Genomic DNA, 18,283 nt, shown 5'->3' with positions numbered 1-18,283 from the left:
ATGTCCGTGTTCTGTCTCCCTCTGCGCTTTCAGGCTCAAAGGCACAGCAGCTGCTGCAGGGGCTGCAGGCTACAGGTGACGAATCCCAGCAACTCCAGGCTGCTATAGAGATGTGTCAGCTGCTAGTGATGGGTAACGAGGAGACCCTGGGAGGATTCCCTGTCAAGAGCGTTGTACCTGCCCTGGTAAATACACTACCTGGTCTTTGGCATAAAGCCTGGTCCACACTGCAGTTTATTCTAGCAGAGCACCCAATTAGACAGATGTGAACAAAATTATTAAAATCGCCAAATAGTAATGCCCAGATAGTGGTTCCAGGGTCGCTGCAAATCCTTAAAATCTGAAGCCTTAAAGTCAGTTTCACAGGATTTTGTGAGTCTATGGGTGGCGGACCTCGGTTCCTCTAGGGGGGTCCAGTTGAATGCCAACCTACCCACCCTCCCTTCCCCCAGCCCATCCCTGAAATATATTATTTTTCATTTAGATTACAGTAGGGAATACAATACTACAATATACAATACAATAAAATTATAATACTTTTGTATAATTTTTCACTTGCAAGAGATAAACCCTTGTACTTTTATTTTGGTGGAAAACTGCAGTTTCTGAACCATTTTGGAAATTATGTGAAAATAATTTGTAAACTCTCAGCACATGCAGAGATTTGCTGCATTCACTGTGAAAGAGCCATTCTGAGACGCAGAAAGCACCAGATTACGAGCTGATCACGTGAACAAAGTGCGCGCTTTGCTTTGAAACGTGCAGCACAAGACTATATACTTACTTAATTAAATCAAAGCCTTTTGCATAAGGGGACTAAGCCCTTTCAATTTTAGTTCGTTCGACAGATCCTTTGCCTAAGCAGTGCCGCAAAACATAAAGTTTGAGGCTTTTATGCTATTATGAGGAGTTTAAAAATATTTTCTTTTCATTATGAAACTGTGGTGGGACAAATTAGATTATGGTGGCCAGTGTCTGGATAATTAATAGGAAACACTGTTTGTTTGTTTGTTTGTTTGTTTGTTTTTTTTTAAATTAATAATCATATATTATATAATAATTTAAAAATGGACTCCTTTTCTTGGTTTAAAGGCTGAAATGTGAAGTTTATCATTTTAGAAAATTAGGCCTGGTTTCACAGACAGGGTTTAGCCTAAGCCAGGATTAGGCCTTAGTTCAATTAGGATATTTAACTATTTTTTTATAAACAAAAATGCATTTCAGTCTAGGACTAGTTTAAGCCTTGTCTGTGAAACTTTGACTTTTTAGTCAAAGCCTGTATTATTTGAACTGTAATATGTACATGTGCGTAATGTGTACATTTGTTTGTTTTATGCTTTAGGATGTTACCATAGACATTGCCCTACCCATATGGTATTAATTTTATTTCTGCAGGTCTTAGAAAAGGCCTTAGATTTGTGCTCTCTGAAATTTATAATCTGAGAGAGAGAACCAACATCCTCTCTGTGTTGGGAGTCAAGCTTCCTCTGTTGCCTTTCTATTCTTACCCACATGTCCTGTTCTCCTCTTGTCTTCTTTTTGCAGATCACACTATTACAGATGGAGCATAATTTTGATATTGTGAGTATTATGAACTTCTGTGAGTGGGTGCATGTGTTTACTCAGAGGCAGAACATTGTGCAAGCCTATCAAGGCCAACTGTAGTGAATCTATCACCTGGCAATCATTTCATCCATGTATTCAGTCATTCAATTTTGACACTTAAAATTGGAGAATAACGTAATAACTTTTCTCCATGTGTGACATTTCTGCAGATGAATCATGCATCTCGCGCCCTCACCTACATGATGGAGGCTCTGCCGCGCTCCTCGGCTGTGGTGGTAGACGCCATCCCAGTCTTCCTGGAAAAGGTAAATGGCATCTCACTGTTTCTTTGAACCTTGGCTGCCCAGTATGTGTATAATATAATTAAAGGGGTTATATAAAGGAAAAACAGGAATATAGTTTTCTTTGCTTATTTGAAATAAAAGTATGAATTTAGGCATATGGAACAACATTTTGCTCCCCTCAAAAACATTTTTGACATCACAACTATGAGCACATTGACATATCACCGACTTAATTGGAGTGTGACATTTTACATGTGAATAAGTTAGACAATCATGAAAAGGTTATATTTAGAAGTGGCATCTTTTGTGTTTGTTGTCTCAAATCCATTTTTCCCTTGTGTCCACAGCTTCAGGTAATACAGTTTATTGATGTGGCAGAACAAGCCTTGACCGCCCTGGAGATGTTGTCACGGAGGCACAGCAAAGCCATCTTACAGGCTGTGAGTACTGATGGTTTCTTGTCTTAAATGCCGTTTCAACCAAGTGTTAGTTTCGTTAATGAAATCTATTACAAAAAAATATGGTCGTCAACAACCTTTTTTTTTTCCATGACTAAGACAAGACGACGAGACGACAGCAGCGTCATTAAGCAATAAGGGTCTTTGCACACTGAGGGTATGTTCACACTTGTAGTTCGGTTTGTTTGGTTCGTTTGGTCCGGACCAAAAAAGGAAGGAAAAAAAAAAAAAAACATTTAGTCCTGGTCCGATTGGCAATTTTATCACCGAATCAAAAAGATACCGAACCTAAAGGCACACAACCTGTGCATTCACAACCTGATTGGTCGGATTTTATGGCGTATTGCCTATTTTGAGATTGAATTTACCGAACATGCAAAACAATGCTGTGTGCTGAGATAAATGCGCTTGTGTGTGTAGCCTGCATATGATGGTATTTCGGCCAGCTGGGAAATCATGAAGAGCTTAAAAAAATGTGTAAAGGAGTCAAAACAGCGGCGGGATTCCCTCCCTACATGCACACAAATGATCTGCTGCGTGGCGACGTGCGTCTCATCTTCCTGTTTTTGGTTAGTTTACATGTTTTTGGTCCATGTGGCGTTCATATATCATTCGAACCGCACCAGAGTTCGTTTGGAAGTGGACCGAGACCGCTGAAAAGATGGTGCTTGTTTGGTGCACACCAGGGGTTCGGATGGCAGCGTTCACACGTTCAAATGAACTGCACTCGCACCAGGGTTTGTTTTAATCGAACCAAACATGACAAGTGTGAACACACCCTGACTCTGAAATTCTTGTCCTACATTTTCACACGTTTAAAAAAAAAAAAAAATACAACCTCACATTTGTCAATCACGTTTACACACTGCTTCCGAAACTTTTGTCTGTCATACAAAAAATTCGGATCGTGTTCTATTTTCTGCGTTTTTCGCATTCGTAGCAAGCATTTTGAGAGGTGTTTTGACAATTCAGAGCCACCGTACAAGCGGACGCCAAAATCCAGAATGGCTTCTGACAAGTTGATCCACTTCGTCTCGCAGCACAAAGCACTGTATGACAAACAAAGTATCGCTAGCAAAGCATCAAACTGAGCCACTGACATCCTGAAGTAAACTTTGAACCGCTCAGGATAATCCTGCAACTATAAGGAGGTGGAACTCTCCTTACTCTCTCTGCAATCTCAGGATTGGATAGACCCAATATTTCCGCTTTCTTTTTCTCATTTTAAGAAGATAGAGGACAACAGAATCATTCTTACTGCTTGAAGACTCCATTTTATATTGTTTTGCGAATTTTTTCGAAACGGATTATTTAATACGCATCGGACTCGGTGTGCAAGGTTTCTGTGCATGACGAATTTTTAGGATGACATACAAAAAAAACATATGAAAATTTCTGACTCAGTGTGCAAGGACCTTAACTCTGACTATATCAACATAGAATATCGTTGATGAAAAATGACTAGAGTAAAATGTCGTTAAAAAAATAAAAACTTTACCAAAATCTCTCTGTTTTTGTTAAAAAAAAAAAAAAAGAGACAAAAGATTACAGAATGTTTTTAACAAGTGTCTACAAGCTAAAGATGTCAAGACTTTAAATCCCCCCCAATCAGAGCTTTTCTCTTAAAGTTGCATTTTCTGCCCGGTGTTTTACTTAATCTTTGCAATCTGGCAACCATGCGCACACACTCTCTCTACACTGCAGAAGAAGCGCTGATAATCTGAAAACACTGACAAACGCTCAAATGAACGTGTCATTCAGTCAGTTTGTGTTCCTTCACGAATCGTTTGCACCGTTTGCTGTGACTAAATCTGTGATCAAACCTTTTTATTGATGAACTGCAATAAATCCAAACATGGATCTCGACTATATTGTTTGCGATTGTGTTCTGTGTGACAAAGTATTTTTTCCTGTTGTTTTGACAGGAAAAACGTTAATCTAATTTGGATTTATTGGAAATACTATTAGGAAGTTTTGTTTTACATGTTTTCATAATGTAGAGAGTGTGTTAATATGATAAATAGCCTAAAATAAATCAGGAAACTAAACTAGGCAAGATAAACCATGCGTATGAATTGACATACTCTTGATTTGTGCTTGTAGGTGACATAAGTGCAGTAATTCTGATGAAATGTAAAAATTAATTTCTCAAATGACAACAGTCATTGTGGTTATAATTTCAAGCAAAATAGTTGTGATTATCAGTTTAACCATTATGCAGCATGATGAAATTGTGATGTTTTCAGTGACTAAAACTAGCCTAAAATGCCCACTTGCCCAAACATTTAGTCAACTAAAAAACTTGACTAAACAAAAACAGGACAAGGTTGTCCTAAATATGATAACTAAAAAGTACATTTGACACAGGCCTAAGACTAAATTTAAAAATAGCTGACAAAATTGTCACTATTTCAACCAGTAAGACACCATTTATATTTAATTAAATTTAATAGCCAGAAAAAAACAAACTAATTTTCAGCCAACTGATCTAATTAGCCTTTCTGTAAGCCATTCCAAGCATTAACGTAGAGTAGACACAAGTCTGCATATTGTCTGTTTTATAACAGCTTTCAATGTTAAGTCTGTTAGATTTACCCCATCTTATTTTATTATGGAAAATGACACGCCACTGACGCTGTGCTGTTTTTTTGAAAATGTCTCTTTACAGGGAGGTCTAGCTGACTGTTTGCTGTACTTGGAGTTCTTCAGCATCAATGCTCAGAGGAACGCATTAGCCATCGCTGCTAACTGCTGTCAGAGCATCACGCCGGACGAGTTTCACTTTGTCGCTGACTCTCTGCCCCTGCTCACTCAGAGACTCACACACCAGGTGATGAGCTGAAAGACACAGCAGACACCTCATTCACATTTACTACAGCAGATGAACAGATGTCATGTCTGGATCTGTAACACAAACATGAGCACTCACAAGGACGTAAGCGTTATGTTTGCCATAGTGTTACTGGTGTGATTCACACCTGGTTGACACTCGGTTGGCAGACTTAGGGTGTAACAATAATATCAGCACAGTCTATCTCAGAAGAAATCAGCATCTTTGTTTTGACTTTTGTTTTACAGGATAAAAAATCTGTCGAAAGCACTTGTCTCTGTTTTGCCAGGCTGGTGGACAACTTTCAGCATGAAGAGGTGAGAAATCATTACTCGTGCACAAGCACAGCAAATCTTACAAACCTTAAAGGGTACATAACACACAGTTTCTGCCAATCTCATGTTAATCTTGAGTACCTATAGAGTAGTACTGCATCTCATTATATGCATTGAATTGTCATTATTTACAAATGCTTTGTGAATCGCTTCAAACTAAGCAGTCAAAAGAACTTGTTTGTGAATTGACCGTCACCCAAAATGCAAAACATATTTGTGCATTCAGTATGACCTCATTAACCGCTGCCCTGTGTCACTGTGTCACAGAACCTGTTACAGCAGGTGGCGTCACGGGACCTGCTGACCAACATCCAGCAGCTGCTGGTTCTTACTCCACCGGTGCTCAGCTCCGGCATGTTCATCATGGTAGTGCGCATGTTCTCTCTCATGTGCTCCAATTGCCCATGTCTGGCTGTGCAGCTCATGAAACAGAGTAAGTCACTCGCACGCACACATATGATCCGCCCTGCTGCCTGTTTCCAAAAAGACAAGAACACCAACACAGGAAAGAATGTGGTACTTCAGAGCAGTTTGTTTTGCACATATTTATCAAGATAGACACTGGATGGACGGCATGTGGTTTGTTTTATGAACACATGTAAATGTACATTGAGTGACTGTTTTGTTTGTTCACAGATATAGCAGAGACCCTGCGTTTCCTGCTCTGTGGAGCATCTAATGGGAGCTGTCAAGAACAGATTGACCTTGTTCCCAGAAGCCCCCAGGAGCTTTATGAACTCACCTCACTTATTTGGTACATCCTGTTTTCGTAAACCTATCCTCGATCTGGGTGGCTCTGTCAGTGACATCTGAGTAACTTGCTCTGAGTAAACACAGACTCCGATTGGAGGACTTTTGAAGCTTAAAGGATTAGTTCACCCCAAAATGAAAATTTGTCATCTTTGCTAACAATTCAAGCAGAGGAAACTGTAATGAGTGTGTTTGATCACTCTGTTTTATGTCTCTGCTATAGTGAGCTGATGCCATGTCTGCCCAGAGAGGGCATCTTTGCGGTTGATGCCATGCTGAAGAAAGGCAGTGCCCAGACTACAGAGGGCGCCATCTGGCAGTGGAGAGATGACAGAGGCCTGTGGCACCCTTACAACCGCATTGACAGCCGTATCATTGAAGTATGTTCAGCTAGCTATATTCAGTGCAGATGTAGTTAGCGTGGGTTTCAGAAGACCAGCTATTGATTTAGAATCACCATGCAATTTTATTGCTTACTCTTTTTCAGACTGCACACCAGAACGGAGAAGATGAGATAAGTCTGTCGACACTCGGCCGTGTCTACACCATCGACTTCAACTCTATGCAGCAGATAAATGAAGACACTGGCACTGCCCGTGCCATTCAGAGGAAACCCAACCCTCTGGCCAACCCCAACACAGGTAAACATGCACACTCACACTTAATGAAATATTCCGGATTGTTTAACCGCATTTGCGGCAAACTGTTAAATAGTGTTATAGTTCAAATTGGTCAACCTGCACTATTTAACACTAACTAAAACAGGAAAACATGGCCGGAAACGGGTTAATTATTTGTTAGATTAAATCAATATGAACAGAAACTTTCTACTTAATGTTAAATAGTGATGAACTTTATTAGAAAATTAACAACTTAACCATAAGAATCTTTTGTCATTATTAAAATAATTAAAATGCATTAAAATGTCTAAGCTTCATCACTACTGACACTGATGCTTTTATTAGTTTTATTTTATTGTCATGTGAAATGAATAATGTACAAGAAATGGAGAGGAAAAAAATGGACGAAATAAAATAAACTCAGTGTCTTTTTAAATGTAATTTTCAATTTGCATTGTATACCTCTCACATGAATGTTATACTGTGCTCACGTTTAAATGTATATATTTTACCATACTCTTACATCTCTTTTGTGCATAACCACTTCATTAAATGTATTAAGAACAGAAATGCTAAAAAGCAGAAAACGGGCTATTCCTGTGTATGCATCACTCATTTGTGCTGTGTGCGTGCACTTTGTCCTCTAAAGCAAGCAATCAGAATCAAAACCCAGTTAGTATTTTTCCACATTAACATGGTTGATATTAAATTAACACTCCACTTTTTTTTGAAAATAGGCTCATTTTCCAACTTAGTTGAGTTTTACCGTTTTCGAATCCATTCAGCCGATCTCCGGGTCTGGCGGTACCACTTTTAGCATAGCTTAGCATAGTTCATTGAATCTGATTAGACCATTAGCATCTCGCTCAAAAATGACCAAAGAGTTTCGATATTTTTCCTATTTAAAACTTGACTCTTCTGTAGTTACATCGTGTACTAAGACCGACGGAAAATGAAAAGTTGTGATTTTCTAGGCCGATATGGCTAGGAACTATACTCTCATTCTGGCGTAATAATCAAGGAACTTTGCTGCCGTACCATGGGTGCAGCAGGCGCAATGATATTACGCAGCGCCTGTGACCCCCTGCTTGCACAGGGAACGTGCCTTGCAACCATGGAGACATTTGTGAGAGGCGCTGCGTAATATCATTGCACCTGCTGCACCCATGGTAAATGTGACTCATTACTAAATTAAGAGATACTTGGTGTAATAAAATGTTGTAAAACAGTGTCTGTCTTCACAGGAGGGCACTTGGAGGTGCGGCGAGAGGACGCACGTGCTCAGCTGATGAAAGAGGACCCTGAGTTGGCCAAGTGCTTCATAAAGACTCTGTTTGGGGTTCTTTATGAGGTGTACAGCTCCTCAGCCGGGCCTGCCGTCAGACACAAGTGCCTTAGAGCCATCCTCCGGATCATCTACTTCGCAGATGCAGAGCTGCTTAAAGACGTACTGCGCAACCATGCTGTGTCTAGGTCAGTTAGTGTCTGAAGAGCCACGTTTGAGAATTGGATCAAAATCTTATGACAATTCAAGTGATTTTACATCACATAGCGTAAATCAATCAGATCTCTAAAACAGTATATTAGAGAACTTGCATAAAATGCATATAAATGTCATTTATCACTATATCTCCCAATAATGTTATAGAAAGATGATATTTGAATGCTTAGTTTTATGATCAAAGCCCTGTAGTGTTTATTGTGGGGGGCAAAACATATAATTAAATGAAATACAATGATGATTGAGAGACAAATAAATGTTCCTCAAAAGTTTGATGTATCATATTTGATATGATGACATGATTTTTCTAAAAATTATGTATGGATAATCAAGTAAACCTAATTTGCTTCAGTCCAGTAGGTATTCATCTTGAATTATTACTAACACAATAAATAAGTTATTCTTAAATTTAGTTAGTAAAAATCAGTAAAGTTTTCACCGCAAAAAGACACCAAGGCCTTATTTACGCTGCAGGTCTTGATGCCAAATTCCGATTTGTTTGCTATATCCAAATTTTTTTGACAACCAGCTTACATCATCTTTTAAAAGTGTCCCATAATCCAATATCTGCATCTGCACAATTTTTTGCTTGTATTAAATTGTTTGGGAAGCATCCTGCTTTAATGTTTTCTCATTTCTCCATGTGTCTTATCACTCTCGTGTGTAAATAACATAAAGCAGTCCTGCTCACTGATAGTTGGACACGTGTCTACTGTGGTATGAAAACTACACTGAAATATCTATATCACATGTCTACCATGTGTTAATTATCATCTCACAACCAGCCATAGTGTGTGCACCTTTTTCCATTTCACAATGCAATGTTCTTCCACTTGAATTGAACAGTTGAATGAAGATACGTGGCTTATGATGCTTGTAAGAGTGCTTGTTTGTTTTGAAGATTGACTAATTTTGAACTAATTTGTGCAAATGTGTGTCTTGTGTCTGTAGTCACATAGCTTCCATGCTGTCCAGTCAGGACCTGAAGATTGTAGTGGGCTCTCTGCAGATGGCTGAGATCCTCATGCAGAAGCTACCAGATGTATTCAGTGTTTATTTCAGGCGAGAAGGTACTGGATCTGTTTTTTGTTTTATTTTTGTTTTATTATTTTTTTTAAAAAAATACATTTTACAACAAAGTTCTATAGAAGTTACTCCACAGAATGAAGTAAGTAGATGTGGCGGGATTAAAAAAAAAGTTGTCTCTAAAGTTGACATCACTGGGAAAAAATATTTGATTACAGTAATGCATTACTCCCAACACTGGTGTTTTGTTGCTCTTGTTCTGTTCAGGTGTGATGCACCAGGTAAAGAACCTAGCTGAATCTGAAGTGTTCCTCACCAGCCCTCCGAAAGCGTGCACCAGTGGCACAGCTAGTCTTTGCACCACCACCATCACCACAGCAACCACTACAGCTGCCTCTAATGTCACACCCGACTTAGGCTCCCCCAGTTTCCAGCACAGCATGGACGACTCGCTGGACCTCAGTCCACAGGGGTATAGAGCCACTCTGACATTCACCCATACTGATCTAGAGTTTGCAGGCCTGGTGACTAATGTCTTGCCATTAAAGTTTAAAAATAGATCCTTCTGTTCTCTAGTAGGTTGAGTGATGTTCTGAAAAGAAAACGCCTTCCTAAAAGAGGACCGAGGCGTCCCAAGTACTCTCCACCCAGAGACGATGACAAAGTGGATAATCAGGGTATGTAGCACTCATTGTGTTGAAACATTGCCCCCAAAATGTACTTGGACACTTGGGCCCAGTTTCACAGAGAAGACTTAGATTAAGAAAGAATTAGCCTTAGTTCAGTAAGGACATTTACGTAGCTTTTAAAAATGTGCCCTAGATAAAACAACACTGGCATGCATCTTGAGACAAAACAATGGCACTGACATATTTTAAGATATGTCAGTGCAAGTTGCTTTCAGTTAAAACAGCTCAAACATGCATTTTAGTCTTGGACTAGGCTTAAGCCTTGTCTGTGAAACCGGCCACTGATGTTTTATTTAAAGCTACTCTTTATCTGTGATGTGAATTGCAGGTCTGTTTGCATATAAATAGTAGGGCTGCCCCGTAATAATCGTTAGTTGACTTGAAGAGGCTTAGTTGACCAAAAATTGTTTTAGTTAGTTAGTTGCAGAAAATAAAAAAAACATTGTGGTGAAGTCCGTGAGGGACAGATCGTTAACGGCAGGTCCTTGTGGGTAATTACAGTATGTCGGACAGGAAATCCAAACGTTTGCCTGTTCTCCATCAACCTCAAATATGACTTGTTATTTGAAACATGTAAGTAGTATGAACTTTACTTGGCTGCCCGCTCTAACGTTAAACCTAGATAAATGTGCGCTATTATTATTAGACGCATATCCAAGTGTTCGTGTGGACTGAGGAAGCTGAAGTATTAGCGCGCTTACTGTAAGACATGGAGGCGCCGGCGCAATTGTATTTTTTCTGATAACAGTGGAAGCAGCTTAAAATACTCCATTTTTGGTCATACAGATAAGAGTAATGCATCATTCGAAAATCTAAACAGTCTACTTTTATTTGTGTAAACTCAAAATAACAAGAAAACATTGTGTCTTTGTAAAATAAAGAAAACAAACAGGATGTGCTTCCTGCTGTCTCGGTCTCCCTGAACTGGAGTACATCACAAAAATGAACCGAAACTCCGTGTATAGGCTACTTGCCTCACAGACACGAGAAATGTATCCATAGAAATCTTGAAATGTCTACTTTTAAACTAACCAATTCAAATTAAAAAAAATACTCTCTGCAAATGTAATCTGTATGAAAGGTGCATTTCTCTCTAGAGGCGCATCCACTATACTGCGGAGATGGCGAGTCAGCATCATCAACTTAATCTAAAACACTAGTTTATTAATAAATAATTGTCTCCTTGCTACTTTATTCCTGACACATTCATAATTATTACTTTTGCCAGTGCTTTGCGTCAAACTTTATGCATGCACTTAAGCGCTGAATAGGCTATATATTACGCCTATATATTAAACAGTCATTGTGGTTTAGTATTCTCCTCGGTATATATTTGAGTAATTAAATTAATAAAAAATGTGCAATTAGTTGACTAACGGCTTAAATGAACGACTAATAGTCGACTAGAAAAATCTTTAGTCGGGGCAGCCCTAATAAATAGCCTTGCCAGGTTAGTATCCACTGTTATCTGATATAAATACAAATCAACTTTTGTAACATTATTTAAAAACCATTAATTTCAGCAAGTCAAAATGTGGCATATAAGCTACTTGCCTGCTCATAAGATTGGATATCTGTCTTATTTGGAGAGTTTTGATGTTGATAGTGACAACCATGGGCACAGCGGTGCACCTCAAGCCATCAGATTCATCCGTGCACAGCTGAAGCACAACTCATGTAATTACCAAAACAATATTTCTCTGCAAGTAACTTTATGCTCAACTGCTAGAGGGCTAAAAGTTATACCGTGTAGCTTTAATGCAATGACATTCATACAAATGCCTTGTGGGTTTAGCTCATTTTTGGCATCATCTTTTGTTTTGAGTGTTGTGAATGATGTTCAGTACGCACCCATCATTACACATGAACTTTAATCTGGTCATTATAATGTCTCTTCTTACTCTGCGCGTCTCCTCCACAGCTAAGAGTCCAACAACCACACAATCCCCCAAGTCCTCTTTCCTGGCCAGTTTGAATCCCAAGACCTGGGGTAAGCTGGGGACTCAGACAAACAGCGCCAACTCAGAACCCTCGCGCACTGCAGGGGTCAGTGGTCTGGCACGAGTGCCACCTAAGGACTCGGTTTCAAACAACAGGTAAAGCTACAGGTTTTATTTGTGTTCTGATTATAATTGTTTTTAATTGTTGTTCAGGATTGTTTGTGGTTGGGGGATGTGAATGGGTTGATTGATAACAGATGTTTGCTGCTCATTGTTTCTAATGAATACACTACTATAATGTGCTGTGGTTTTAAATAGGGTTGTTATGACACACATCAATATATAAGCTACCAGACATTATAAATGTCACTTTTGATCAGTTTGAGGTATTTAAAGTTTTTATTTCTTTTTTTTTATTTCCCATTATGCTTTTTTCGAATATTACATTCCATGTCTAATATAGCTGTTTGTGAGTGTAAAAAGTCTGCAAAGTTTTAAAGATCAAAGTGCACGACAAATAAAGTCAGTCTCCTAACAGAAAGAATTGATTCTGAACTGCCAAAATGAGTCGTCAGTAATTCCAGTCTTGCTTCTGTAATATATCTATCTATCTAGCATAATGCCAGTCTATGGTCTTCATTGGCTAACTGTGAACTAGTGTTAATTTTGTCAGCTTAGTCCTGTGTCAAATGTACTCTTTCGAATTTATCATTTGGTCAACCTTGTCCTGTTTTTGTTCTGTCAAGTTTTAGTCTACGTGTCCGGGAATTGTAGTCTAGTGAAAATGAAAACTTTTTTCACATTTTCTTCATGCTGCATAATGGTTAAACTGATAATAATGATTCCTAATAGTAATTCCAATTATTCCAAATTATATTAAAGGGGTGGGGTATCACACACAGTTTCTGCCAATCTCATGTTAATCTTGAGTACATCTAGAGTAACAATGCATCCTTCATATCTCCGAAAAGTCTTTAGTTTTATCATATTTATAAAAGATAGATACACAAAGCCGAGCTCCTGGAGGCGTCATTGCCATGGGCGGAGCTAAAGAGTCACAAGCGCGCGCAGCTTTTGCGTAGAGATCGTCTGCTAGCTGCGACATCATTATAAATACAAAGGGAATAAAAACGTTCATAGTGTTTACATTTTATGCACTTGCGCGCCGATTGTCAACAGAACACAGACATCTGATACAGTTTTACTCACCGCCCACTATCTGCAAATCCAGCGCCGAACTGGGACTTATTTACAAAGTATTTATCACTGAAATCCCAGGAACAAACAAACATACATGCACAACTATGTTGCTGCCCCGGACAAACAAACTTCATCCACTGTTCCCTTAACGCTGGGTTCTTTGGGAAGCTGAAAAGGGTAATCTTTCCCTCACAACCAAAAACCCACTCCTTTGGTGACAGGAGCTGCGTCTCATTTCGGAGGCTGTGTCTCATTTCACTTCAAAGGGTGCAGCCCCTGAATTGGGACACAGCCATTGTTGAAAAATCTATCGGCTTCCGTATCCCGAACGAAGAGCGTTGATGGGCGTGCTCTTGCTCTTGCTCTGGGTGATGTGTGTGTGCACGCTTATCAGGGAGAAGTGCCCATACAAGGAATTCCACTCTTTTGACATCATACAGGCCATACTCGGAAAAAAAACTCTCCGAAACCGGAAGTAGTGTATTTGGCACAGAAATACTCCGTCATACGTCCAACTCGTGTTTGGCCATGTTTAGCATGAGAATGCAACTCTTTAACAGTATAAATAAGTCAGAATGCATGAAATAGCATTACGCCCCCCTTTTAATGTTTTTCTGTTCAAACAGCAGCAAAAAAGTCTTTGTATTGTCGCACAGAGGTTGCGTAAATGCATTTATTCAGCATCCACAATTGCAAACACTATAGTCGAGATCTATGTTTAGATTTATTACAGTTCATCACAGAGAAGGTTTGATCACAGATTTAGTCACAGCAAACACAGACAGACTGAATGACACTTTCATTTAAGCAGAATCTCAAATGTAGATCGCTAAACTCCAGCTTAGGTTTGTCTGTGTTTTCGGGTCATCAGGGCTTCTGCAGTGTAGAGAGAGTGTGTGCGCATGGTTGCCAGATTGCAAAGAATAAGTAAAACACCCAGGAGAAAATGTATTCTTTTAACAGAAAAGCTATGATTGGGGGATTTAATCTCAAACATCAACACTGGTAGTAGAGGCTTGTAAAGCAGTCTAATATTTTTCAATAAAAATAAAAAGATTTTGGTAAAGTTTTTATTTTTAAACTACATTTTACATTACATTTTAAACTACATTATTCAGATAACAGCAAATATGTACTAAAAGCATAGATAAATGCATAAGTCATGTAGTTAGTCTGTCACGGTCTTTCTTTAGTCTCTTGGTTACATAGTTATTTTTGAACAATTCTTTTGACATCTGTAGTTAAATGTTTTTGTTGACTTTTCAGGGATAAGATAAAGGCTTGGATAAAGGAACAAGCCAGTAAGTTTGTGGAGCGTTACTTCAATTCTGAAAGCGTGGATGGAAGCAACCCTGCACTGAATGTCCTGCAAAGACTCTGCAGTGCCACAGAACAGCTGAACTTGCAGGTAACCCCGGACACGAAGTTAGCATTTGTAGCCATTATAAGGCAGCTAATATGCCAGTTCTGTCATGCTGCTGAAGTTAATGTATTACCACTGAAAAAATTTGCATGTGATAACTCTTTATAATGCTGTTTATCACTTTTTAATGTGTACAGTTTAGATAGAAATGCATGTTTGTTTGGTTTTGTGTCATATTCATTCTCTCAAACTGTTTTCATTTGCGTTTTAGGTTGACAGTGGTGTAGAGTGTCTAGAGGAGATAAGCAGTATTGTATCTGAATCAGACGTGTCCTCCTTCGAGATCCAGCACAGTGGGCTTGTGAAGCAGCTGTTGTTGTATCTGACATCAAATAGTGAACGGGACACTGTCAGTAGAGATGAGAGAATCAAGAGGTTCCTGCACGTGTTCTTCGGCTGCCCGGTTAGTCAGACTGTCAACTGCTATAATATATAGAAAATGTTTTTTTCACACAGTGCTTACAAAAATATTGCATGATTTTATACATTGCCAGTTCCAGTATGAATAAAGATTGTATAGAGAGAGAGAGAGACAGCAACTAGGTTTTTTAATAGTGCTAAGGTGTTCCCCTTTTCCCTTAGCACTGAATGTATTTGACACATTAATTCGGCTGAATTTTTATATATATATATATATATATATATATGTATATGTGTATGTATGTATGTATATAATAAATATATATATATTTGTCACTGGTGGGATCAGTGTGACTCATTGTTAACATTATATGTAATTCAGATACCAGGGCAGGAACCTCTGGGGCGTTTGGACCCAACGGAGAATGGCCCACTGCTAGCACTGGTGCACAAGATGAACAACTGCCTTAGTCAGATGGAACAGTTTCCTGTTAAAGTGCATGATTTTCCCAGTGGAAATGGCAATGGAAGCAGGTAATTCCCCTGGACTATCTTCTCTAATCTTTTTGTTGCTGTAAATGATTCCATTTATCTTTTGCTTTCATGTTCTACTAACTTTATTAATCTTGACTCACCTTACTTCTCATTATTTTCTGTATATATTCCCCATTTTAAATATATTGACAGTTACATAAGTTTTTTTTTTTTTTTTTTTTTTTTTTTCTCTCAAGTCCAGCAAAACAGCCATATTACAATGGTATAATTTATCTATGCAAACCAAAAGATACAGTTTATAACAAATGAGTAAGTCTGGTTTTAGTACAAAAAAGAACAAATTGCTGCTTTATGACAAATTAACAAAAAGATTTAAAATGGTAACAATCTCAATGTTTTTAATGGACGCAAAACTTTATTATAAAAAAAAAAAAATGTGTCTGGCATTAGTGTAAAAAATAAGCTGCTTTAAAACAGGTGATTTAAAAACAAAAGATTTAAAGTAGTAACATAAAATGTTTTTGTATCTTTTAATCTCATGCTAATTGTTATTCTTTTGTGTTTGCAGGGGTTCACAAGCCCTTAAGTTCTTTAACACCCATCAGCTGAAGTGCCAGCTGCAAAGACACCCAGACTGCACCAATGTCAAGCAGTGGAAGGGGGGGCCGGTCAAAATTGACCCCTTGGCCCTAGTACAGGCTATTGAGAGATACCTTGTGGTTAGAGGTATAAACTCAAGAATGTGAACATGATGTTCTCAGTTCTCTGGTTTCTGAGTTCTCAGATGAGATGTTTGATTCTTGCTGTTTCCACAGGGTATGGAAGGATCAGGGAGGAGGATGAAGACAGTGATGATGATGGTTCCGATGATGAGATTGATGAATCTTTGGTACTGAAGTTCTTCCATGTAGTCTGTATACTGTGTAGTATGCAGTTTTTTTTTTTTTTTTTTTTTTTTTTTTTTTGCATGTAGTAATCAGATGGCCTTCTAAGTTTGTTGTATGTTGCACATTTTTGCAGAGAATGGAAAAAAAATCTTTTTACACAAAATTGAATGAAAAATTATCAAAATTATTATCATAATTTACTGTTTTTAAATTGAGAAGTAACATTGTGTAGGATATACTGTATAGTATTCATAAAGTAGTATTCCATTTTGAACACTGAAAGTGTCCTAGAAGACTAGTGAAGTGTTCTCTTTCTCCAAATTAATACTGTGGACCTCTGACTGTTTTCCAAAGGCTGCCCAGTTCTTGAATTCTGGGAGTGTACGTCACAGGCTACAGTTCTACATAGGAGAGCACCTGCTGCCGTACAACATGACTGTTTATCAGGCTGTCAGGCAGTTCAGCTTACAGGCCGAGGAGGAGAGAGAGAGCACAGATGATGAAGCAAACCCTCTGGGACGTGCTGGCATCTGGACCAAAACACACACTATATGGTACACAATTTGTACGCCATTTTCTCACAAACTACCCAATAACTAATTCATTGGGCTATTTCCATGAAAACGGTATGTTTGTAACCCTGTTATTTTCCCTGTTTTGTAATTGAAGTGTATGTTAATATTTATATCTATGTGTGTATATGTGGATATTACAGGTATAAGCCAGTCAGAGAGGATGAGGAGGGTTGTAAAGATGCTGTTGGAGGGAAAAGGGGTCGTGCACAAACGGCTCCCACTAAAACCTCCCCTCGAAATGCCAAAAAACAAGACGAACTGTGGCATGGTAGGGAAATTTTGTCAAGTTTAACAACCTACAAAAGACAGTATGTGCTGGAATTTAATAAGGAACTGCACTGGAATTTCTCTTTATTCAGACTATGGAGTTTTTTTGTGTGTGTGTTTTCAGAGGGTGTGTGTCCCAGTGTGACAAACCCATTAGAGTCATACCTCATTTGTGGTCCTCCAGAGGGCATCACTTTTGATGACCCTTCCATGGAGGTGATTCTGCTGCTGAGGGTCCTGCACTCCATCAGTAGATATTGGTTCTACCTGTACGACGTGAGTACCTCCGTGTTTGAGAACACTTCCATAAGTACTAAAGCACAGAGTTACAGTAATGATACACAATCTAGCAGTGTGATTCTCATATATTACACCAGAAGCAATAAATAAATAAATCAAAAAGAAAACAAAGCCTTTTTTGCATTATAACATACATTTTATATATCATTGTTTATTTTTTTGTTTATTTTACATATATTGAAATTGTTTATTGCATTTATTTATTTATATTATTATTTTCATTGTAATTATCCTTTTCTCTTTTTGTCCCAGAATGCTGCATGTAAGGAGATCATTCCCACTGGTGAGTTTATTAACAGTAAACTGACAGCAAAGGCCAACAGACAGTTGCAGGATCCACTGGTCATCATGACAGGAAACATCCCCACCTGGCTGACTGAGCTCGGAAAGACCTGGTACCGCAAATTTTTGGTCTTACGGTTTCCACTCATGTGGTGATTATTATTATTTTTTTTTTTCTCCAGAGTCTCATTCTGTACCTTTTACACACCTAATCTTCTCTCTTCTAGTCCGTTCTTCTTCCCGTTTGACACACGGCAGATGCTCTTCTACGTGACTGCATTTGACCGCGATCGTGCCATGCAACGCCTGCTTGACACCAACCCTGAGATTAACCAGTCTGACTCACAAGACAGCCGTGTCGCTCCACGCCTTGACAGGAAGAAGGTAGCCTTAAAATTACTGTTCAAGCATTTTCATGCTGAAATTGTTCCATATCTGCCATAGCAGTGGTATTTTTCACAAACTACAGTCTTAACAGTTTCTTTGTTTTGTGTG

General features: G+C 38.6%; 1 protein-coding gene across 12 annotated transcripts in view; it reads left to right on the top strand.

Moving 5' to 3' along the window:
* The window catches only part of trip12 (thyroid hormone receptor interactor 12), a 53,998-nt gene that overhangs the window by 27,682 nt on the left and 8,033 nt on the right, over positions 1 to 18,283 (top strand). For 11 of the 12 annotated variants that reach the window (XM_051869582.1, XM_051869574.1, XM_051869580.1 and 8 more), the window contains 25 exons: positions 34 to 185; positions 1,546 to 1,581; positions 1,776 to 1,871; positions 2,198 to 2,290; positions 4,977 to 5,138; positions 5,387 to 5,455; positions 5,741 to 5,906; positions 6,110 to 6,227; positions 6,447 to 6,603; positions 6,711 to 6,864; positions 8,088 to 8,316; positions 9,296 to 9,414; positions 9,638 to 9,842; positions 9,947 to 10,047; positions 11,981 to 12,155; positions 14,466 to 14,607; positions 14,834 to 15,025; positions 15,365 to 15,516; positions 16,046 to 16,203; positions 16,293 to 16,366; positions 16,719 to 16,918; positions 17,080 to 17,207; positions 17,331 to 17,482; positions 17,759 to 17,901; positions 18,016 to 18,172. In XM_051869582.1, the coding sequence (XP_051725542.1) occupies positions 34 to 185; positions 1,546 to 1,581; positions 1,776 to 1,871; positions 2,198 to 2,290; positions 4,977 to 5,138; positions 5,387 to 5,455; positions 5,741 to 5,906; positions 6,110 to 6,227; positions 6,447 to 6,603; positions 6,711 to 6,864; positions 8,088 to 8,316; positions 9,296 to 9,414; positions 9,638 to 9,842; positions 9,947 to 10,047; positions 11,981 to 12,155; positions 14,466 to 14,607; positions 14,834 to 15,025; positions 15,365 to 15,516; positions 16,046 to 16,203; positions 16,293 to 16,366; positions 16,719 to 16,918; positions 17,080 to 17,207; positions 17,331 to 17,482; positions 17,759 to 17,901; positions 18,016 to 18,172 (3,530 nt within the window). The remainder of the gene's footprint in view (positions 1 to 33; positions 186 to 1,545; positions 1,582 to 1,775; positions 1,872 to 2,197; positions 2,291 to 4,976; positions 5,139 to 5,386; positions 5,456 to 5,740; positions 5,907 to 6,109; positions 6,228 to 6,446; positions 6,604 to 6,710; positions 6,865 to 8,087; positions 8,317 to 9,295; positions 9,415 to 9,637; positions 9,843 to 9,946; positions 10,048 to 11,980; positions 12,156 to 14,465; positions 14,608 to 14,833; positions 15,026 to 15,364; positions 15,517 to 16,045; positions 16,204 to 16,292; positions 16,367 to 16,718; positions 16,919 to 17,079; positions 17,208 to 17,330; positions 17,483 to 17,758; positions 17,902 to 18,015; positions 18,173 to 18,283) is intronic. The other variant, XM_051869579.1, reaches the window with a different exon arrangement.

Source organism: Ctenopharyngodon idella, chromosome 18, assembly GCF_019924925.1.
Source record: "Ctenopharyngodon idella isolate HZGC_01 chromosome 18, HZGC01, whole genome shotgun sequence".
Lineage (NCBI taxonomy): Eukaryota > Metazoa > Chordata > Actinopteri > Cypriniformes > Xenocyprididae > Ctenopharyngodon > Ctenopharyngodon idella.
This window is presented reverse-complemented; position numbering and strand designations above follow the sequence as displayed.